Source organism: Scardinius erythrophthalmus (assembly GCF_964197995.2).
Source record: "Scardinius erythrophthalmus genome assembly, chromosome: 1".
NCBI classification, from domain to species: domain Eukaryota; kingdom Metazoa; phylum Chordata; class Actinopteri; order Cypriniformes; family Leuciscidae; genus Scardinius; species Scardinius erythrophthalmus.
The window spans coordinates 67,513,453-67,536,494 of NC_138221.1; the positions used below are offsets into that span (position 1 = coordinate 67,513,453).

Below are 23,042 nucleotides of genomic sequence, written 5' to 3' on the forward strand. Positions count from 1 at the left end.
GATTCTATTTAAAATAAATGCTGTTCTTTTGGACTTCATAATCATAAATGTGTCTTGAGCATCAAATCATCATATTAGAGTGATTTCTGAAGGATCATGTGACTGAAGACTGGAGAAATGATGCTGAAAATTCAGCTTTGATCACAGGAATACATTACACTTTACTGTACATAGAAAATAGTTATTTTAATTTGTAAAAAAATGTTTGGTTTAATATATTACTAAGTAATTAAAATATTGTAATTTAATAACTTTTCCCTTCAAGTTCAGTTCATGTTCAGTTATTATTTATTTGAAAGAATTAAAAGAGCTGTTTCATGTCTATCCTTGTATTGTTCAACTGGTTAAATTAATATGTAATTAATAATGAATATGTATTAAGTCATTTTGTAGGTAACTTAACCAACACTGATTGTAATAATATTTCACAGTGGTACTGTTTGAATGTATTGTGTTTGTCGAATGTAACCTGTGCTTGCTGGGACATCGACTCAAATCGCCAAAGTTATTTCCTAAAAAAATAAAAATAAAAAATTGTGCGAAAATAGTTTGAAGATATTGATTCTATTATTAGCTAAACCTATTAAAAACATCTGTGTAAACTAAAATAAAGCTGAAATAAAATAAAATTAAATATAAATATTAGTTGAAAAAAACTTAAACTAAATGAAAATTAGAAATGCTAACTTGGCAATAAACTGAAATAAGTTTAAGCTAAAGCACTAAAATTATTTACTGGAAATAAAAATGAAATAAAAATAAATTAAACCTAAATAGCAAAATAACTAATAAAATAAAATGACACATAAAAGCACATAATAAAATCACTAAAAACTAAACTAAACTAAAAATAAAAGCTAAAAATATGAAAATAAAATATTAATAAAAGTAAATAACACTTTATTGCTTTGATGTGTAGTTATCTAATACAGTGCCATTTTCTACAAATATTCATTACTTCAATGAGCTCATTGTATCTGCATTAAATATTGTTAAATTAATACATTTTTAGCTAACTGATTTTTTTGTACATATGTACAAAAAAATATGTACATTTCTGAAATACATAACTTAGACAGTCAAGATGTCTACATCAAGATGTTGGGTCTGGCAGCTCACCATAGACGGCTCAATCCGAGGGGCGGGTTAAACGGCTGTCCTTCAAATTCCCTCTGCAGCGCTTCAACCAACCAGGGCTGCGTTTCCCAAAAGCATCGTAAGCCTAAGTTGATCGTAAAAACGATCGTACGACTGATCTTAATATTACGGTCTGTTTCCCAAAAGCATCGTAGCTTAAGTAGCACTTGAAAATCTTCGTAGATCTACGAGTGCTCTGGAGTAATCGTACATCCCCAAGTGCATCGTAAGAAGACAGATTTATGAGGACACCTGCAGGACAACCGGCAGATTACACCTTTAGCTTTATTCAAATGTATGTGATTATAATATAAGGTTTTGATTGTACTTTATTGTACACTTTATTACTCTTTTTTGTTGTTGGTTAAATTAATGTATAAAGTAAATAATTAAAAAGGTCAGAAAACAAAACAAAAAAATCGAAATAATTTAATCTAATAATTTGAATCAAAATTAAATGAATGAATGAATAAATAAATAAATAAATAAATAAAAGAAATCCTTTAAATCTGTTAAAAATTACATCTTTGTTTCGCTCTATCTCCTCTAAAAGGACATTAATTTCATCTTTTTGAAAGGTATCATTTCGTGTTTTTTTTTTTTGTTTGTTTTGTTTTTCCAGCCATTTAGTCAGTGCCTCCGCCTGTAGGTGCTTTATATATACTTGTCTTGATTGCTAATCCACAACAGATGACAATTATTAGGTTAAACGTTCAGAATACGATTCCATACAAGGTTATATTTCAGCACGTCGCGAATGGACAGCGACTCTTAAGTAGCACTGTAGAGCGCGTTCTCGCGCGTTCATGTTAAGTGCATTTTTGGGAAACGCTCGTGGAATTGCTGCGAGCGTTCGTAACTTTGCACGTAGAAAGCGCTCTTAAGAGCTAAGATACATCGTTATCGGGAAACCCGGCCCAGAGCGTTTTCCCAACCGCGGAGCTAACGTCAGTTGATAGATTCAACTTTTGCCATATCTGGCCGGCAAAACTACGAACACATCTTCCTTTTTTAAGAATGACTTAAGTGCCGTTCTTTGCTCTTGTGATTGGCCTGACCCAATTTAGGGTTTTCCAGCTCGAAAGTCAACGGAGAGTTGCTAGACTATACATTTTGACATTTAGACTTCTAGACTATCCTCTGATAACAGATCACTCTAAATAGTAATGTGGTCTCATGCACTTTCTGTAAAGCTGCTTTGAAATGATGTGTATTATGAAAAGCGCTATACTAATAAACGTGAATTGAATTGAATTGAATTGAATTGAATTGAATTGGTAGTTTTAAGCCCTATTTGGACGGGACTAGTTTAACTTGGAGAGGTGGGGTAAAGTTATTATTACCACAGGATGCCTGCCCTGTAATATTAATGGCCAATTTGCATGGGATAAGAGATCTCAGTGAAACTAGCAGAAGTGGGAGAGTAACTCGATTTACGCACCGCCGTCACTCCTGTCGTCATGTGTGTGTTACGCTGCTTCCTGATAACATGTGATAGCACATATAACCTATATTTCTATATATAAATCAGTTAGGTCCGGTTTGATGTTTTAAATAATCTCAAGTGCACCAAGTGCTTTTGATCTTCTTTCTGATCTGAATGGTGTGTGGAAAACACCTGAGCTTGTCCTAGCGTCTACAACGCAACCGAGCGTCTCCGTACTTGAAAAAAAACGTGGAAAACTACTTTTAAACAGGAAATGACGGAATATTTAGCATTACCTGAGGTAATTTTTCCGGACCTTTTTACTGTAAGTAAAAGTCGCCGTAATCTTTACTGACATTGTCCGTAATGATCACTGAGATGCACATCACTGAGAAGCTCTGCTAATAATTACTTTACCCCACCTCCACTAGTCCTGTTCGAATAGCGCTTAAAACTACCAATTCAATTCAATTCACATTTATTTGTATAGCGCTTTTTACAATACACATCATTTCAAAGCAGCTTTACAGAAAGTGCATGAGTGCAAAGGCACCTCAGTGTGTGTATGTGAATGTGTGGGTGTAGTGGGTCATACTAGCTTTCTATATATTCTGACATGAGAGTGTGTGTGTGTGTGTGTGTGTGTGTGTGTGTGTGTGTGTGTGTGTGTGGTCGCAGGCGGTGGAGAAGCTGGTTCAGGGCGCCGAGTCCGGTTGTCCCACGGAGAAGGAGAAGCAGATGGTGCTGAACTGCAGTCGAATGCTCACTCGAATCCTGCCCTACATCTTCGAGGACCAGGACTGGAGAGGCTTCTTCTGGTCCACCATCCCTGGCGCCGGCAGAGCGGGGGTGAGGAGGACCACCATGACGATGAGGATCTGAATAATAACCTTTTAGTGCTATCAGCTACCACAGAAACATTCATCCATGTAACTTCACACCTGTAGTTAAGTGCGTTCAGAAATAGCAGTGTAGGATTATGAAACGCTCTCAGATGAACGTCCCTCAGCTACAGCATACAGTACATCCACACAATAATAATAATAATAATAATTATTATTACATCCACACAAGCACATGTATGCACTTTCATTGTGTTTCAGTTAGGGATGCACCAATATGAACATTTTGGCCGATACCGATAACTGATAATTCTTTATATTTGAAAGCCAATAACCGATATATTGGCCGATAAATCTTAATACAAGTTTTTGCCTAATTTTTGAGAGCCTGATTACAAAAAACAAGAGTTTCACCATTAAAATCCATGTCCCAAACACACAATTTTAATGATGTTCTTATGATAATTTTATGTAGCCGATATGACAGACTTGCGTTGCACTTAACTCGCCTATATTTTCCTTTTTTGAAGAGATTTCAATCATATTTCAAGCTACTCAATGTTGAACAGTGCGCATCCGAAGTGTCTCAGCTGAAGGAAATTATACATTATTTATCAACTTTAATATATCGGACAAATTTTCTTATCAGGCCGATAACAAAGACATTAAAAATTATCATATATCGGCCGATACCGATATGGCGACCGATATATCGTGCATCCCTAGTCTTAGTTGTGCTTGGTTATTTGCTCTAGGAGAAATCCGACTTCATGAAAATCAATTTCAACCTTTTTTACATATCAGATTTAAAATATTATGACCAAATGGCTGTTATAAACAGATAAACGGATACATTATAGTCATAGAATATAGGTAAAAACACTATAAAAACACTAAAAGAACACTATAAGTAATAAGTAAACCAGTTGAAGTACAGTGTTATTTTTTCTTCTCTGGATAGATGGATGATATGGAGGATGAGGATGAAGGGGCGCGTCCGCTGGCCGAGTCTCTCCTACTGGCTCTTGCTGACTTGCTTTTCTGTCCAGAATTCACCGTTCAAAGCCACAAGAGAGGAAGACCTGTGAGTTCAACACTGTTAGATTTGTAGCTCATCATCTGTACAAGTTGTGTTTTCAGACAGTGAGAATTTCCAGTCAGGATTTAGACCGTGCCATAGTACCGAGACGGCTCTCATTAGAGTTACAAATGATTTGCTCTTATCATCCGATCGTGGTTGTGTCTCTCTATTAGTGTTACTCGATCTTAGTGCTGCATTTGATACTATTGACCACAACGTTCTTTTAAATAGACTCGGAAACTATGTTGGCATTAGTGGAAATGCACTAGCATGGTTTAAATCATACTTATCTGACCGTTATCAGTTTGTAGCAGTAAATGATGAGATGTCTCATCGATCACAGGTTAAGTATGGCGTACCACAAGGCTCAGTACTAGGACCGCTGCTGTTCACTCTGTACATGCTACCCTTAGGAGATATCATTAGGAAACATGGAATTAGCTTTCACTGTTATGCCGACGATAATCAGCTCTATATTTCTTCAAAACCTAACGAAACTTATCAATTCACAAAATTAACAGAATGCGTAGCGGATATAAAAATTTGGATGACTAGTAATTTCCTAATACTTAATTCTGAAAAAACAGAGTTTCTAATTATTGGACAAAAAACTTCCTAGTTCCTAACCTAGAATACTGTCTAACACTTGATGGCTGCTCTGTTAAGTCTTCGTCGTCGGTTAGGAACCTGGGTGTGCTCTTTGATACCAATCTTTCATTTGAAAGTCACGTGTCTAGTATCTGTAAAACCGCATTTTTCCATCTTAAAAATATATCTAAATTACGTCATAATATGCTCTAAATGCGGAACAGTTAGTTCATGCGTTCATGACCTCAAGGCTAGATTATTGTAATGCTCTACTGGGTGGTTGCCCTGCACGCTTAATAAACAAACTACAGCTAGTTCAAAACGCAGCGGCTCTACTGGTTGCGATATTACACATCAGATATATTTTAAAATCCTGCTAATTACTTACAACGCATTAAAGGGCACATAACACACACAGTTTCTGCCAATCTCATGGTAATCTTGAGTACCTTTAGAGTAGTATTGCATCCTTCATATCTTGGAAGAGTCTTTAGTTTTATCAGATTTATAAATTACATTTGATGCAGTTTTACTCACCGCCTGCAATTCAGACTCATGACCGGGATATTTATCACTGGGACCCCTTCATCTTTCAGTTTCAGTTCAAACAATCTGCAAATCCAGCGTCAAACTGGGCCTTGTTTATAGAACATTTGTCATCGAAATGCCGTGATGAAACAAACACACTTGCACAACTCTGTTGCTGTCCCGGAAAAACGTCTTTGGGAAGCTGAACAAGATTATCTTTCCCTAACAACCAAAAACACACAGTAACACTTTACAATAAGGTTCATTAGTTAACATTAGTTAATGTATTAACTAACATGAACTAGCCATGAGTAATACATTTGTTACAGTATTTATTCATCTTTGTTAATGTTAGTTCATAAAAATCCAGCTGTTCATTGTTTGTTCATATTAGTTCACAGCGCATTAACTAATGTTAACAAATACAACCCTTGATTTTAATGAAGTATTAGTATATGCTGAAATTAACATTAACTAAGATTAATAAATGCTGAAGAAGATTTGTTCATTCATGTTAATTAAGGTAGTTAACTAATGAACCTTATTGAACCAAACACACGTCTTTGGTGACATTGCTGATTTCGTGAAGTCTTTCTCGAGCAACAAACGAAGCGCATTGATGGGCGTTTCCCTGTGTTTCCCAAAAGCATCGTAAATAATATCCACCAATGGTCTCTACGATCAACTTAGGCTTACGATGCCTATGGGAAACGCAGCCATGGTTGATGTGTGTTCATGCGCTCTTCCAGGAGAAGTGCCTATACGAGGAATGTAATATATATACCATATGACTTTATGACCTCATACTCGGAAAAAACTTACCAAAACTTCAACTGTAAGTGTATTTGGCACAGAAACACTTCGTCGAATGTCCAACTGGTTTTTTGAAACTTTGCCCATGTTTAGCATGAGAATCCAACTCTTCAACCGTGTAAATAAGTCAGAATGCATGAAATAGCATTAGACATCCCCTTTAAATGGTTTAGCTCCCCAGTACTTGAGCATTATAGTCCTTCACGAATATTGCGGTCTCAAAATTCTGGTCAGTTCATAATATATATATCAAATATATCTATATATTAAATATATCAAAATCAAATATCAAAATATTAGATATATCAGAATATCTAAATCGACTGCTGGCGGTAGATCACTTTCCTAATTAGCACCTAAACTAAACTATTTAGGCATATTAAGTTTAAAATGTGAAATGAAAAATGAAATTCGGTTTCATTGGCTCCTATGTTCCCTCATGTTCAGTCTCTGTGTATTTAAACCCTCTGTTCAGTTTATTTATGGTCTGATGTCTTTAAGTTTGGTGTGTGTTGCTCCTGTTTTCTTCTCCTGTCATTTCCCGTGCCAGAGTGTTTTGCTTGGTTTATTTAGTTTAATAAAGTTTAACTGCTGCTAATGGATCCTCTACTTGCTTCCTTGTGCAACCAACCCATGACAGCAGAAATCTTACAGTCCCCCTTGTAGTCCACAATTTTATCCCTTAAAACTCATCTTTGATCACCAAAATGTCATATTTAAACATTTTTTCCTTGAAATAAATGTCTTCATGCCTTAAACTATCTTGAATGTAACTCGACACCCTTGCCTCATTTAGTATGTGCGGTTCTATGAATATGCAAATGAGCCCCGCCTCCACTCACTCACTCAGTTGACGGTCACACGTTGATCTGATTGGTTACAAGGTAGTTTGTGACGTCAGAAACACCAGCGATTTCAGTGTTTTTGAGACTGTCTTTGGTTCACTGCAGTTTTAAGGAGAAAACACTCAGCAATGGTGTCGACTTATGAACTTACACATGCTTTGTCTTAAAGCACATTAAAAACACCACACAGACACATAAACAACATTAAAAGCTTGATTTTACACCACAGGGGGACTTTAAAAGTATTTGACCTTTTTCATTTATGTATGACTGACATTAAGCATCACATTAAGTTTATTAATTTTTCTTAACCGATGTAAACCAAATGGATGGAAATTTGATGCACAATTCTAATGTGGTGCCATCAGCCAATCAGTGTTCCCATGACATCATCATCATCATCATCATTATCATCATCATCGACCAGCTCTGGTCTTTATCATTTATCCAGTCTTTAGCATTGACCAATAATCAAGTATCTCTCAACTCTGGCCCTTAAAAGGTTAAGCTCCAACCCTGATCAATACACTTGAACAAGTCAATCAAGGTACCAGAAAGACACAAGTAGGCGAGTTTGATCAAGGCTGGAGCTAAACTCGGCCAGAAAGTCTTTAAAGGCCAAGCCGGAAAACCCCTGGTCTAGGGGACCGTTGTGTGAGGGAGCGACCAGTCTTTAGAAATGTTTCAGTGTTCAGCTTATTTACTCCAGGTCAAACGGTGTCATGCGGTGTGACAGGGTTCCCACGCGTCCTGGAAAACCTGGAATACTAATGACCAATTATCCAGTCCTGGAAAACCTGGAATACTAATGACCAATTATCCAGTCCTGGAAAACACATGGAAAATGAGAGAAAACTTAAATAGTCCTGGAAAAATCTTGAACATTATTTTTAGATGTTCTTGATCATTAAAGAACTGGTCGAAACGACTAACGTTAGTAACAGAAAGCGCTCCGTTCAGGGATAAGTTCAAAGTTTTTTGGGTACATTGTATTATGTTTCTACATTTAATTAAAGTGCCCCTATTATGCTATTATGACGGATGCTTTTTGCAGACAATTTTTTTAATAATGCCTTTATTTATGGAGACTGCAGTTGGGGGAAGAGGGAAGGGAAAGCTCAACGAGAAGGGCCAAGGCAGTCGGTATAACGTGTAACGTGTTGATTATTATAAAGTGAAGAGTTTAACTTAAGAAGCTTGGTGTGTGTGTGTGTGTGTGTGTGTGTGTGTATTATATTTCTGATTTTATATTTAAGTCATAGCCATAGATGGCATGTTTTTTTAAGACTTGTGAAGTTTTTTTAAGACTTATGAGATTTGAAATGTCCTGTAAAATGATCCCTGATAAAGAGTGTGAACCCTGTGTGAATATGTCAGGGATGTAATGAAACGGCAGTAGTTGACTGTCGTCAGTCGGTGTGTGTGATCTACACTAAACTCAGTGTCGGACTGATCTTGTGTCGCGCACAGGAGTCGGTGGAGGACATGCAGGCGCTGGACAGCTGCGAGTACATCTGGGAGGCCGGCGTGGGCTTCGCTCAGTCCCCCCCGCTCAACTACATCCACGACCTCAACAGGTGAGAGTGAGTGAGTCCTTTCCCAGGCCCACACGTGTGTGTGTGTGTGTGTGTGTGTGTGTGTGTGTGTGTGTGTGTGTGTGTGTGTGTGTGTGTGTGTGTGTGTGTGTGTGTGTGTGTGTGTGTGTGTGTGTGTGTGTGTGTGTGTGTTTGAGTTTCCTTTTAATCAGTAACCACACAAGACGGCTAAAAGCCCGGACCTGTTTTTCCACTGAAACGGATGATCAGATTAGTCTACATTCTCTGTGTGTGTGTGTGTGTGTGTGTGTGTGTGTGTGTGTGTGTTTGTTTTTGTGATTTATGAGGACAGAAATTTGTATAATGACATGGGTAGTACACTGGTATTACAACGTGTGTGTTAGAGGGTCACACTGGAGTGGATTTTCAAACCTCTCCCGTTCCGATCCCACAAGAAAAAAAAAATCCGGTCCGATCCCAATCCCAAGAAAAATCCCGTCTCAATCCCAGAAGAAAGACTCCCAATCCTTTCTCCCGTGTTGTTTTATTGAATTGAAAGCCATCTTAAACAATGCATATACATTAAGTTTCATGTGAATCATCCATGCAAACACACACAGATACAGGCACACACACACACGCACATTACGTCGTCTTTCTCAACTCGTGAACATTTTTCGGTGACTTCAGACTGGCCGGAAATGTGGCTTTCATGTCTGACTCCATTTTGATTTAGATTTACGGGGAAGCCTTCTTCTTCTTCTATATATTATCGATGGTTAGCATTGGCGTATCAAACGTTACGGGGTGGAGCACGTCATTCACTTTACCAGCCACACCAAAGCACACAGGAGAGCAGAAAAGAACGAGAATTGAGTTCAAAATTAAAATATATAGTTTGTTTGTATAAACGGTTTATTTGTGTATAAAAATGGGTATCAGTGTTATTACGATTCCCGGTCCCGCCCACTCCCGCTGACTGTGTGTGTGTGTGTGTGTGTATAGGTCTGAGCTGCTGAGGCTGCTGCTCACCTGCTTCTCAGAGGCCATGTACCTGCCGCCGACAGCAGAGAACAGTCTCCTCAACCCCTGGGTCTCCTTCTTCTGCTCTGCCGAGAACAGGTCAGGCTCCACGGGACACACACAAGACAAACACAGCACTCCCCAGTCAAACACCTGCAGACTCACCAGTGTGTTTGCTTAGTCAAGCCTCCAGTCCTAAGCGTTAAACTGCATGTAAGCTTCATTGTGGGTTCGTTTGATCTGGGCTTGTAAGAAACCAGGCAGGTGAGTTTGATCAAGGTTGGAGTTAAACTCTGCGAGAAAGAGGACCTTAAGGGCCAGAGTTGGGTGCTCTTATTGAGACTAGCCTTTAGAAATCACACCAAATAGAATGAAATGGGTGTGATGTCAAGTTAGGTATTAAAGTTTTGCTTAGCATAAATGTTTCATTGTTAAACGTATTTACTCCACTTCAAACGGTATCATACGGTGTGAATACGTCAGCGTTCATGTAATGAAATGGCTAAAAAACAGAGACGCAACCAGTAAAAAAAAAAAAATTTCTAATATGCAATTTCAAAATAAGACAAGAACACACAAAAAATGTTTGCAGTGAACACCTTAGGATTAAACTAGCAACACCCCAACAACCATCCAGAACTCGCTAGTAGCTGCATAGCAATACCTAGCAACACCTTAAAGGTGCTCTAAGCGATCCCGGGAGACGTTACTTCTTGTTGACATTCGAATTGTTGTTAAACAAAACGGAGGCTAGCTAAACCCTCCCTCCTCCTCATCCCGTCTCCTCCCTCCTCCCCTCTCTTCCGACATAAAGGAAAGTCCAAATAGTCAAATACTACAAACAAAGTTAAGTTTTACTGATACTTCATTCAATGTGTAATGTCGCCAAGTTAGATAAATGCTTTTATATATTGCAGAACAGAATGCAGAAAAAGAGAAACATTATCTTAAAATCGTGTGGTTATAACTATAGCTCCCATACAAGGACGCAATAATAGCATGATAACGTTCGCGTTTCCCAGTGAGCATAAACAACGGCAGCGTCATAAACAACAAATTTACTCAAAGTTGTCAACAGCCTATAAATGAACATTCAAATTCATAACAAACAGTGGATGAAAACAATCATTCACACAAATTGTCGCCCTACTGTGAATTTGCTTGATCATTACAATAGAGATTGATCGCTGCTAGAAACATACATGTTGTATTCACCAAAGTAATCGCTGACTGCATAGATCTAGCTAATTACATCCTTGTGTTGGTTTGGCGAACATGAACGTCAGTTTAGAAAGAAAAATGGATTTACCTGTTCTGCAAAAACAGAGCAACTGAATGACGGATTGGAAGCCCTTCTGCCGGCGGAGTTCTCGCCATCTTTGGAAGGTTTTTCCGATGTAAATTCGGGACTTCACGCGTTCCTTATCCTCGTCCCTCTTCTTTGCAATTTGTTCATCGGAACGTCGTCTCTTTGGTCGTGTTTCGGCCATAATTCAAACTTCCCTCTTCATGCTTCTCTGTTCTCTCTCCTCCACACACACCCTCTTCACGTGCACGTGCACTAACCCCCCAAACCCCACCCTCAAATACTTCTTGCCAGTGATTGGCTGGAACTCTGTTTATTATGTTTCGTGGTGCGGGTGAGTCTAGTTTGTTTTTGTTGCCGTTTGTGGAGCCTGTGGTGTCTACAGAGAGACCACGTTTTTTCACAGTGTGTTCAGAGGACAGGCAGCTAGCGGATAGTGAGGAGATGTTTGCTGTATGTGACAAAAAATGTTTTGGCCTAAAAACGCGTCGCAGCACTTACAGCACCTTTAACTTCCATCTAGAAATATCTAGTATCTGCATAGCGAACTCTAGCAACACCCTAACATTTCAATTAAATTCACATTTATTTGTATAGCGCTTTTCTCAATACACATCGAATCAAAGCAACTTTACAGAAAAATGCATTAGTCCACATTACAATTTAGAGTGATCTGTTATCAGAGGAAACTAAGTTATGTATTTCAGAAATGTACATATACAAATAACAGTTAGCTAAAAAGTAATGAATACTTGTTTGTTAACAAATTATGACATATAGAAAATTGTAGCTGATGCAGTTGATGCAGACTTAGCTTCATCTGAAGTCTTTGCTAACCAACTATCAAGAACTGTCTAGTAACTGCATAGCGACTCCCTAACAACCATCCAGAACTCTCTACTAACTGCATAGCGACTCCCTAACAACCATCCCAGAACTCTCTAGTAACTGCATAGCGACTCCCTAACAACCATCCAGAACTCTATAGTAACTACATAGCGACACCCTAACAACCATCCAGAACTCTATAGTAACTACATAGCGACTCCCTAACAACCATTCCGAACTGTCTACTAACTGCATAGTGACTCCCTAACAACCATCCAGAACTCTCTACTAACTGCATAGCGACACCCTAACAACCATTCAGAACTGTCTAGTAACTGCATAGCGACACCCTAACGACCATCCAGAACTCTCTACTAACTGCATAGCGACTCCCTAACAACCATCCAGAACTCTCTACTAACTGCATAGCGACTCCCTAACAACCATCCCAGAACTCTCTAGTAACTGCATAGCGACTCCCTAACAACCATCCATAACTGTCTAGTAACTGCATAGCGACACCCTAACAACCATCCAGAACTCTCTACACTGTTAACCCTTGCTGTAAAAAAAATCTGTAATTGCTGTAATTCTGACAATATCATACCATTTTCCATTAAAACAGTAATATACCGTAGAAAATAAAACTAGCCTACAGGAATATACTGTGAATTAACAGTGCTCAAAGTCGACACTCAGAGGCTTTCCCAATCACACCCTATACCCTCATTCACTATTCCCTAAATTAGTTCACCAATATAGTCCACTTGAATGTAAAGAAGTGAGTGAATTGAGAAACTGATGAACACTGATAAGCAGAATCACTGAACGGACAGAGAATCAAGAACAGAAAAAAGAGAAACACAGAAACTACCACTGACTTCCAGCAACACAGAGTGTGAAACCAGTTTACAAACCAGTTTACGATTATTTCTTTCATACATGTACAAAAGTTCTTGTTGAGAATTAACACAGATTTAGTTAATAATAAAATTTGTTGTGACCATGATGGAGATTAGTATTTGCTTTAGTTGGTCTCTTGTCCCTGGACGTCTTACCATTCATCTCTCTCTCTGACTGCTGTAATAGTGAGTTTATAAAACACATTTGTTATAGCAAGAAAAAGTCAAGATGAAGATGATTAGTTGTTTTTGGCTTTTGTGATGATTTAACATTCATCCTGGACATGTCTGACTTTCAGATCTTTCCTGTATATATTCAATGGATTTATGGGTATTTCATATTTATCTGTGAATCTATAACATGAAATCAATATCTCTGTAATCAGGTCTTCTGAACAATATTGTAATCATAGAGTGCATTAAAACATTTTTAACTCCTGCTTGACTCAGACACACACAGACATCAACAATCAGTATATGAATCTCAGCAATGGTGACAATCAAAAGTTTCATGTCGCAATGCATGCTGGGTTCCAGGATAGTATAAAACTCCCAGCATGCACTGCTGCATGAATAATAAAAAAAAAATATTGCCACCATTGTTGAGATTCATGTGCTAAATTGTGATATCTCTGTGTTTCTAAAAGACAGCATAGCTCTGTTTTTTTTTTTTTTTTTGGTTTATGCATGGTGTTAAAAAAAAAAGTCGTTGTAATGTATTGCTGTGGTTGGTGCTAATGTAACACTTTTAATTGAGGATTAATCTCTGAATGAGTGAGAATGAACTCCTTAGGGAATGAACAGGCTATATGATGATTTTAGCACCATAATCTACATAACCACCATCATTCATAAACTGTGTGTGTGCACAAGTGTGATTTACAAAAACACAGCTCAACCAGCAAAAGAAACACTAATGTTTTAGCATCAGCATCCCAACTAAAGCAAGCACTGATCTCTGTAATGGTAACTTCAAACCAAACATTTTCAATTAAACATCTCAACAACAACTTCTGTAGATGTCTGACAGAAATAAAGTCATAATAATAAGTGTAATAATGTGTAATGTCTGGAAGTCAGTTGTAGTTCTTGTGTTTCTCTATTTTCTGTTCTAACAGCAGGTGTTCATCACTAATGCTCAACAATCACTTACATATTCACTTAATTATCTCACTGTAACACTGTCTCAATGTTACTTTTTACTCTTTGTAGTGTGGATTTCCCTGTGGGGTTGAAAGGGTTAACAGTGTAAGATAAAAAGACACACCCACAACATGTATTTTAACAGTAATAAACTGTAAGTTATAAAACAGGTTTATACTGGCAACACTGTTGCCAGTAGTTTACTGTAAAAGTTAGTTTTTTGGGTCACCATTGTGCAGAAGAGTAGAGTCTGTGCTTCAGTCCAGGAGAAGATCTACAAACATTGATGATTTGCTGTGTGTTGCTTTATTTAAAAGGCAGTGACTGTGTAGTTGCTGGTCCAGTGGAAATCTCTTTAATTTACCAAAACATTTTTGTGGTTTCAAATGAAATAAGTTCACAGTAATACTTTGCTCACTTTATTAATGCATTATAAATTTTAGTTAATACTTTTAAATGACAGTTGGTTCATTTAAGACAGTCGGTTTCTGCAAGTGAAATTAGTTAACTCGAGTTTTAGTGCATTTTTACAGTAACATACTGTACAATTAACAGTAAATTACTGGCAACAGTGTTGCCAGTATTTTACTGTAAAAAACCCCGGTAAGGTCTAACAGTGTAGTAACTGCATAGTGACTCCCTAACAACCTTTCAGAACTCTCTACTAACTGCATAGCGACTCCCTAACAACCATTCAGAACTCTCTACTAACTGCATAGCGACTCCCTAACAACCATCCAGAACTCTCTAGTAACTGCATAGCGACACCCTAACAACCATCCAGAACTCTCTAGTAACTGCATAGTGACTCCCTAACAACCATTCAGAACTCTCTAGTAACTGCATAGCGACATCCTAACAACCATCCAGAACTCTATAGTAACTACATAGCGACTCCCTAACAACCATTCAGAACTGTCTACTAACTGCATAGTGACTCCCTAACAACCGTCCAGAACTGTCTAATAACTCCATAGCGACTCCCTAACAACCATCCATAACTGTCTAGTAACTGCATAGCGACACCCTAACAACCAGCCAGAACTCTCTAGTTACTGCATAGTGACTCCCTAACAACCATTCAGAACTCTCTACTAACTGCATAGCGACTCCCTAACAACCATCCCAGAACTCTCTAGTAACTGCATAGGGACACCCTAACAACCATCCAGAACTCTCTAGTAACTGCATAGCGACACCCTAACAACCATCCAGAACTCCCTAGTAACTGCATAGCGACACCCTAACAACCATCCAGAACTCTCTAGTAACTACATAGCGACTCCCTAACAACCATTCAGAACTGTCTACTAACTGCATAGCGACTCCCTAACAACCATCCATAACTGTCTAGTTACTGCATAGTGACTCCCTAACAACCAACAACCATCCCTCCCTCTCTCTCTCTCTCTCTCAGGCACGCTCTGCCTCTCTTCACCTCTCTGCTGAATGTGGTGTGCGCTTACGACCCTGTGGGCTACGGGATCCCCTACAACCACCTGCTGTTCTCCGACTACCGGGAGCAGCTGGTGGAGCAGGCGGTGCAGATCCTCATCGTGAGCCTGGAGCACGAGGGCCGCCCCCCCTCCCCCGCCAGCATGGAGGAGCAGGACGTGAGCAACACACACCCCATAATGCACACGACACACACTCAACACATCCGCTGAAATGATTTTTAATGTTTTTAAAAGAGTATCTTCTGCTCACCAAGGCTGTATTTATTTGATTAAAAAATGAAAAAAGCAGTAATATTGTTAAATATTGTTACAATTTAAAATAACTGTTTTCTATGTGAATATATAGTGAAGTGTAATTTATTCCTGTATTCAAAGCATCATTATGTCACATGATCCTTCAGAAATCATTATAATATGATGATTTGATGCTCAAGAAACATTTATGATTATTATCAATGTTGAAAACAGTTATGTACATTTTTATTTCAGGATTCTTGATGAATAAAAAGTTCAAAAGAACAGCATTTATCTGAAATAGAAGCTTTTGTCACATTAAACACTAACGCTCAAAAATGTTCTGCTGATTACTATGTGAGCTACACCTTCTCTTTTTCTCTCTGCTCGTAGTCCGTCGGTCCGAATAACCTGTTTGTGAATTACCTGTCCAGAATCCACAGGGAGGAGGTACGGAGAAACCCTTACGATACGTCCAGATAATACACAGCATTGTTCTGTTGATGTGTGCGAGCTGCTGTTCCTCGTGTCTGCAGGATTACGACTTTGTCCTGAAAGGTTTGGCGCGCCTGCTGACCAACCCGCTCACCCAGACATACCTGCCCAACTCCACCAAGAAGATCCAGTTTCACCAGGAACTGCTGGTGCTTTTCTGGAAACTCTGCGACTTCAACAAAGTAAGAGATCGGGTGCTTTAAAGGAGGAGTATAATGCCCTTTTCTCAAGATGTAAAATAAGTCTCTGATGTCCCCAGAGTGTGTGTGTGAAGTTTCAGCTCAAAATACCCCACAGATATTTTTATATAGCATGTTAAAATTGCCACTTTTTGAGGGTGAGCAAAGACGCACTGTTTTTGTGTGTGTCCCTTTAAATGCAAATGAGCTGCTGCTCCCGGCACAGGGGGCGGAGCTTCAAGAGCTTGCACTCACACAGACATGCACTGAACATTTCAAAAACTTTTAGCCTTTTATGTTCAAAACGGAGAGAGACTCAAGAAGAAGTGACAACATTTCTGAATGGTTAGTTGAGGAATTTATGTAGTTTATGTGTAGTTATCTTCTAGTCACTGATTAGCATATTCTGTCATGATAATCTATAAATCATGTTCAGGGGGCGGGGTTTATGTAAATTATAGGGTTGGTGATGTCACTAACCCGGAAGGAGTGTGGTGTAGTCTCTACCAGCCGTTTGTTGTAGTCCTTAAAAAGTGATTTCTGTAAAAGCAAATATCTCCCTTTGCTTTGAACTTTGAGCGTTGTAACTTTGCAGATGTTGTTTATGCTCAAACAGCAACATTACACACTAACTAAAGTTAGAAAAGTGAAATCATAATCAACCACCCCTTTAATAACAGTCCAGATCTGAAACATCGCACGTAATCCCTGCGTTTTCTGTTTCAGAAATTCCTGTTCTTTGTGCTGAAGAGCAGCGACGTGTTGGACATATTAGTGCCGATCCTGTTCTACCTGAACGACGCCCGAGCCGACCAGTGTAAGAGCTTGTGGCAATCGCCAACAATACATTGTCTGGGTCAAAATCATCGATTTTTCTTTTATGCCAAAAATCATGAGGATATTCAGTAAAGATCATGTTCCATGAAGATATTTAGTAAATGTCCTACCGTAAATACATAAAACATGTATTTTTGTGAGTGAATGCAGCACAATCGCCAACATAAATAAACAACTTTAAAGGAGATTTTCTCAATGTTTAGATTTTTTTGCACCTTCAGATTCCAGATGTTCAAATAGTTCTCGGAAAAATATCGTCCTATCCTAACAAACCACACATCAATGGAAAGCTTATTTATTCAGCATATGATGCATGAATCTCAATTTCAAAATTGTGACCCATGTGACCCAGGTTTTGTGGTCCAGGGTCACAAATGAAGATGTTTTTAATATTCTCTCATTCTTCTTCTGGTTCATCCATTGTAGGTCCAAACATTCACGCATTAAAAAGTATAAAATGACATCGTAAAAGTGGATTTAATCCAAGTCTTCTGAAGAGACACGATTGCTTTTTATGATATGAAGATTTAATTGGGTCTTTTATTCAGATATACAGTAAAAACTGTAACATTGTGAAATATTATGACAAATTAAAACAGCTGTTTTCTATGTGAATATATAGTAAAGTGTAATGTATACCTGTAAACAAAGCTGAATTGTCAGCATCATTACTCCAGTCTTCAGTGTCACATGATCCTTCAGAAATCACTCTAATATGAGGATTTGATGAGAGTTTTCACCTTCTCTGTCCCTTGCATTTAAACTGTTTCTGGACCTGTGACGGCCTGTATGTAGACGACTGTTGTCATGCTCGTCTCGTGATGTTGTGTGTGTTGATCTTCAGCACGGGTCGGGCTCATGCACATCGGCGTCTTCATTCTGCTTCTGCTGAGCGGAGAGAGGAACTTCGGTGTGCGTCTGAACAAGCCGTACTCGCTTCACGTCCCCATGGACATCCCAGTGTTCACCGGCACACACGCAGACCTGCTCATAGTGGTGAGATCATTAGTTATTAACTTAGCTTACACAACACTGTTATAACAGAAAACCCTTAATAACCCTTTTAAAGTGTTCTGGCTGCACAACAACAGTGTTTGGGGCTCGAGAACGCTAACTTTGAAACAGAGTTCAAGGTGCAAGCGGTGAACATTTGTGAAAAACATTATCATCTCCGCGCAAACTTCAAAAACGCGAACCTGTGAGAATGCCGACATGTGCATTACGTGTTAAGTCTATAGATATGAGCGTTTGAATATAATAGTCTTTCTTTCAATTCACACAGAGGTTTATTAATATGTTGGTTTTGCGTCTGGTTTGAATAGAATCATGAGGTGTTTTTAATCTCTTAAACTGGTTACGTCTGCAGGTTTTCCACAAGATAATAACCAGTGGCCATCAGCGCTTACAGCCGCTCTATGACTGCCTGCTCACTATTGTGGTGAACGGTGAGTAATGGCAGTGTCTGGGTTTGTACAGGGCTTTACCTGGATTCACATTTCATCATCTGTTATGTCACAGAAAACTGGAGGTGACAGTTTCTTCTTTCATGTGCTGAGAGACTAAATGATTTATTCCACTTGGAGAGTGAGGCTAGACCTTCATCCTTCCCTCACACTTTGTAACACATCTTTCCCTCGCGGGTCAAAATGACCCGAAGCCCTAAAATTAAACTTTATTTTTATTTTTATTTATTTAATTTTTTCTAGGTTTTAATGTCATTTTTTGTCATTTTTTTTTATTATTATAAATGACTAGATTTGATCAATAAATAATAAATAGTAATTTAAGCACATTCCTCACATTCTTTCAACTTAAATTCAAAATAACTCACAATTTCATGCATAACCCTTTTAATTCAGCTCAAAATATCTTACATTGATATGTTATCAACATACATATGTATCTTACATAATATGTTTGCTGACCTCTTGTGGGAAAAATAATAATATAACATGATATTTCATGACTCTAGATGGCCTTATATCTTTATATGGAGCAAATGAGCTGTTCCTCAGGAATAGAGGTCCCTAAAGTCAGTTCTCTTCAATATGCATTCAGATACACATGTAGATATTTATAAAAAAAAAAATTTAAATTTTTTTTGGTAAAGTTTTGCCATTTTTAGTTTGAATTTTGAGCATTTTTCGGTTTTTCTTTGTGTACTGAAGCATTCCCTGCATCCCATTCATTCCTAAGGGGGTCAAATTGATCCGTGAGGAGGGAAGGATTTGTTGCTTTCTTACATTTTCAACCACAAAACTCTTCGAATTCATTCAATTTAAAAAAAAAATTGTATTCGTGTTTCAAGTGTGACAAAAGTTGTAGGGTCTTGGACCCCTCTGATGAACACATAATGAAAAAAAATAAAAAAATGAAAAAATGAAAGGATCGGAAGGCCTTTATTCCAAATGGAATGTTCTGATTAATTTAGAATGTTTAGAATGTTTCATGTGTGTAGTTTGGTGCGTGTCATTCAAGTGTTGTGTTCTTTGCATTCTCTGTCACATGACATATAACACATGTGTCGTTGTTTAGTGTCTCCGTACCTGAAGAGTCTCTCCATGGTTGCGGCCAACAAGCTCCTGCATCTCCTGGAGGCGTTCTCCACCAACTGGTTCCTGTTCTCTGCTCCTCAGAACCACCATCTGTCCTTCTTTCTGCTGGAGGCCTTCAATAACATCATTCAGTACCAGTTTGACGGTGAGATCCACACTCTGTTAATAGAAGTCCACGTGGAAACTCTTGGTCAAACTGTGGTCTTACTTCTACTAAAAGGTTACATAAAGATGACCAGGGTCAGAAATTTCTTAACCCTAACCTAACAGTCTACTTATAATCTAGAGTTAGCTGACATGTAGTTGCAAAGTTACTTATAGTTAGTAGTCTGTCTATAGTTAGTAGTCTGTCTGAAGTTTTATTATATAAATGATACGCATTAAGCAAGCCAGCAGCGTTCCCCTTCACTGAAGCGCTCATACTTTAGAGGCAAACAGATTGCATCAGATTATGAACAACACTCATAGAAAAACATTATAAAATGCTTAACGTGTAATAGCGCGTTGCATGCTCAATAAGGTGTAGGCATGGCTACTGAGTTTAAATATCACCGTCATTACTGCATTGACGTTAAGCTTTTTCTTTATGCGCTATGGGAGGAAAACTATATAGCCTACAGACAAGAGCCGATATGAGCGCGACGGGCGGCGTTTCACGTTAATGGCATTTCCCTTCCTGAGCCTGTTGACACCTTATTGAACATGCAACGCGCTATTACACGTTAAGCGTATTATAATGTTTTTCTATGAGTGTTGTTCATAATCTGATGTAATCTGTTTGCCTCTAAAGTATGCTTTATTAATAAGGTAGGCCAATATTGTGTAGCCTACTCTATTTGGTGCTTCAATATCACTCACATTAAGCGTCTTAAATGAGGAAGAACGCTTGATTACGCTGCCGTTGTCTGTTTTAGCAGAATACTGCCATCTAGTGGTAGCAGGTTTTCTCAGACAGCTGTGTGTGGATCGTGCAAGGCGAAACCTGCGAAATGAAAGTCTCAAAATCCAAATGAATCAAATAGGATCGACTCAGAAACGAGTCAATGAATGCACGCGTGTCACCTGATCCACAAATGCACATCTTACTTGTTGCATGCACAAATTCTGGCCTACATTAATTTAAAATCGAGGTTTTGTATTAACAACTATGTCTCTATTTGTACAAAATGCTGCACATTCATGTGATTTTGGATTTTGCACACACAAGTTGTATTGTATTAGTTTAAATGTAGTGACGCACATTTGTGAATTTGTCAAATAGATGGGTAGTTGTGCACACATTAATAATTAGCACCAGGCCTATTCATTTGTAGTTGTTTGTGTGTGGGTTGTGAAATGCTTAAAAAACGCGAAAAGAAAGTCTCAAAATCCAAATGAATCAAATGAGATCGACTCAGAGGAGACGTCAATGAATGCACGCGTGTCACCTGATCCACACATGCACATCTTCTGTGTTGCATGCGCAAATTATGATACACTAATACAAAGGAAAACATTTGCATTCACAAAAATGTCTCTATTTGTACAAATTGCTTCACATTCATTCAATTTTGAATTTTGCACACGCAAGTTGAAAGGCATGGATAAAACATTTCTGCAACATGTATGAAGTTTATTGATAAGTGTGCTTGCACGTGTCAATCATATTGAGACTATAATCATCCCATAATTATGCACAACTTTAAGGCTTAATATAATTTAAACGGATGAGTTATAAAAATATTCACCCCCCCTCACAGTCGTCATGAAGGGCAAAATTAGCTTTATAGATCAAAAACACTTTTTGTACCAGACTGTAAACATGTTTTTTTCCGCTGTAAAGTTGGGCATTTTAACATGCGGGTGCATGGGATTGAGACTCTTTTGCAGCTCTAGTGGCCAGTCGATGAATTGCATTGTTTAAGTCACTTCCGTGTTGGATTCGAGAGAGAGAGAGACAGGAAAGTTGACGCTTTATTGAAACAAACTCCGGCTTTTTTGAGCTGAGGCTAATCTAAACGCCTCTGATTGGCCATTGCATTCATAACAGGAATGTGTGATTGGTTATTATGCTCAACGCTGCATAAAATATGTAAGTGAGCAGGTCTAAAATGTAATGCAATTGTTACTTTTAATTCATTTCCACATTTCACTTTAATCGAGACAGTCATAGATTTAGTTTAATTGTGCTGGGGAATTTTTTGCTCCCTTATCTTTTTTTAATACATTTTTGATGGGTGTTTTTGATAATTTTGGTGGCATATTTGCCCCAGTGATTTACACCCCTGACCCTTGACCCCAACTCTGATGCTGTTTTGATCAGGTAACTGTAATTTGGTGTACGCCATCATTCGGAAACGCAACGTCTTCCACCAGCTGGCCAACCTGCCCTCCGACGCCGCCACAATCCAGAAGGCCTTGCAGAGGAAGAGGAAGTCTCCGAACGCTATATCCCGGACCAGCTCCCAGGAGACGGTGTCCATGGAGGGATCGAGACCGGCTGTTCCCGCTGAACCCGGGACACTGAAGGCCAGTCTCGTGGCCATACCAGGTAGATCTGCTTATTGCTGTGTTTACTGGATCATGTACAGTCAAACCAACATTTATTCAGACACATCTCTCACATTATCAGAGTTTATTCGCTATAGTTTAGAAAATGGTACTAAAATATGACTCAGAATCAGTGGATATTTCACTGGTTTTGTCCATCCTTCTGTTAGACTGTCTCTCAGATGAATTATGTTGAATATCTGTCAGCTGTTAAATTTAACTACACAATTAGATAATACCAGTTTAGCTCAACCAGTTACCAAGCAATGCTTCATTTTGTTCAGTCTGTGTGTAAAAAGGTCGAATTAGCAATTAAAGAAAAAACACTTCAGCAAAACATGATCAGCTCAAAGTGTCTGAATCATTTTTAGTCCCAAATTTGTATAAATGTTACTGGTAGTCACTGTATGAAGAGTTTCTGGGTATAATATGTCACAGTTTACTTTATTTGCTGTCCTCGTTTACATAAGGGAACTATAGTGTCTTGCACACACTAATAAGAATATCACAAATGATATCTGGTGTCTGAATAATGTTTGGTTTGACTGTACGTTATATAGTATTATTAGCCAGTGTTGGGAGTAACCAGTACAGTTGTGTAATCGGATTACTTTTTTCAAGTTACTACTAGTAATGCATTACTTTTAAATTGTACAGCAAAATCTCTGTTACTTTTTCAAATAAGTAACGCAAGTAACTTTCTTTCCCCATATTTGATTTGATTGACACTTCTTCTTCAGTCACCATGATGAGAGAGAT

At 38.3% G+C, this 23,042-nt stretch overlaps 1 protein-coding gene across 1 annotated transcript in view; it reads left to right on the forward strand.

Moving 5' to 3' along the window:
- Positions 1–23,042, forward strand: part of hid1a (HID1 domain containing a) — a 39,778-nt gene that overhangs the window by 7,699 nt on the left and 9,037 nt on the right. Inside the window, exons 3-14 of the mRNA XM_081361040.1 lie at positions 3,242–3,412; positions 4,367–4,489; positions 8,731–8,837; positions 9,801–9,917; positions 15,415–15,610; positions 16,082–16,138; positions 16,225–16,365; positions 17,089–17,179; positions 18,044–18,195; positions 18,566–18,644; positions 19,735–19,899; positions 22,057–22,284. Of these exons, the coding sequence (XP_081217166.1) occupies positions 3,242–3,412; positions 4,367–4,489; positions 8,731–8,837; positions 9,801–9,917; positions 15,415–15,610; positions 16,082–16,138; positions 16,225–16,365; positions 17,089–17,179; positions 18,044–18,195; positions 18,566–18,644; positions 19,735–19,899; positions 22,057–22,284 (1,627 nt within the window). The remainder of the gene's footprint in view (positions 1–3,241; positions 3,413–4,366; positions 4,490–8,730; positions 8,838–9,800; positions 9,918–15,414; positions 15,611–16,081; positions 16,139–16,224; positions 16,366–17,088; positions 17,180–18,043; positions 18,196–18,565; positions 18,645–19,734; positions 19,900–22,056; positions 22,285–23,042) is intronic.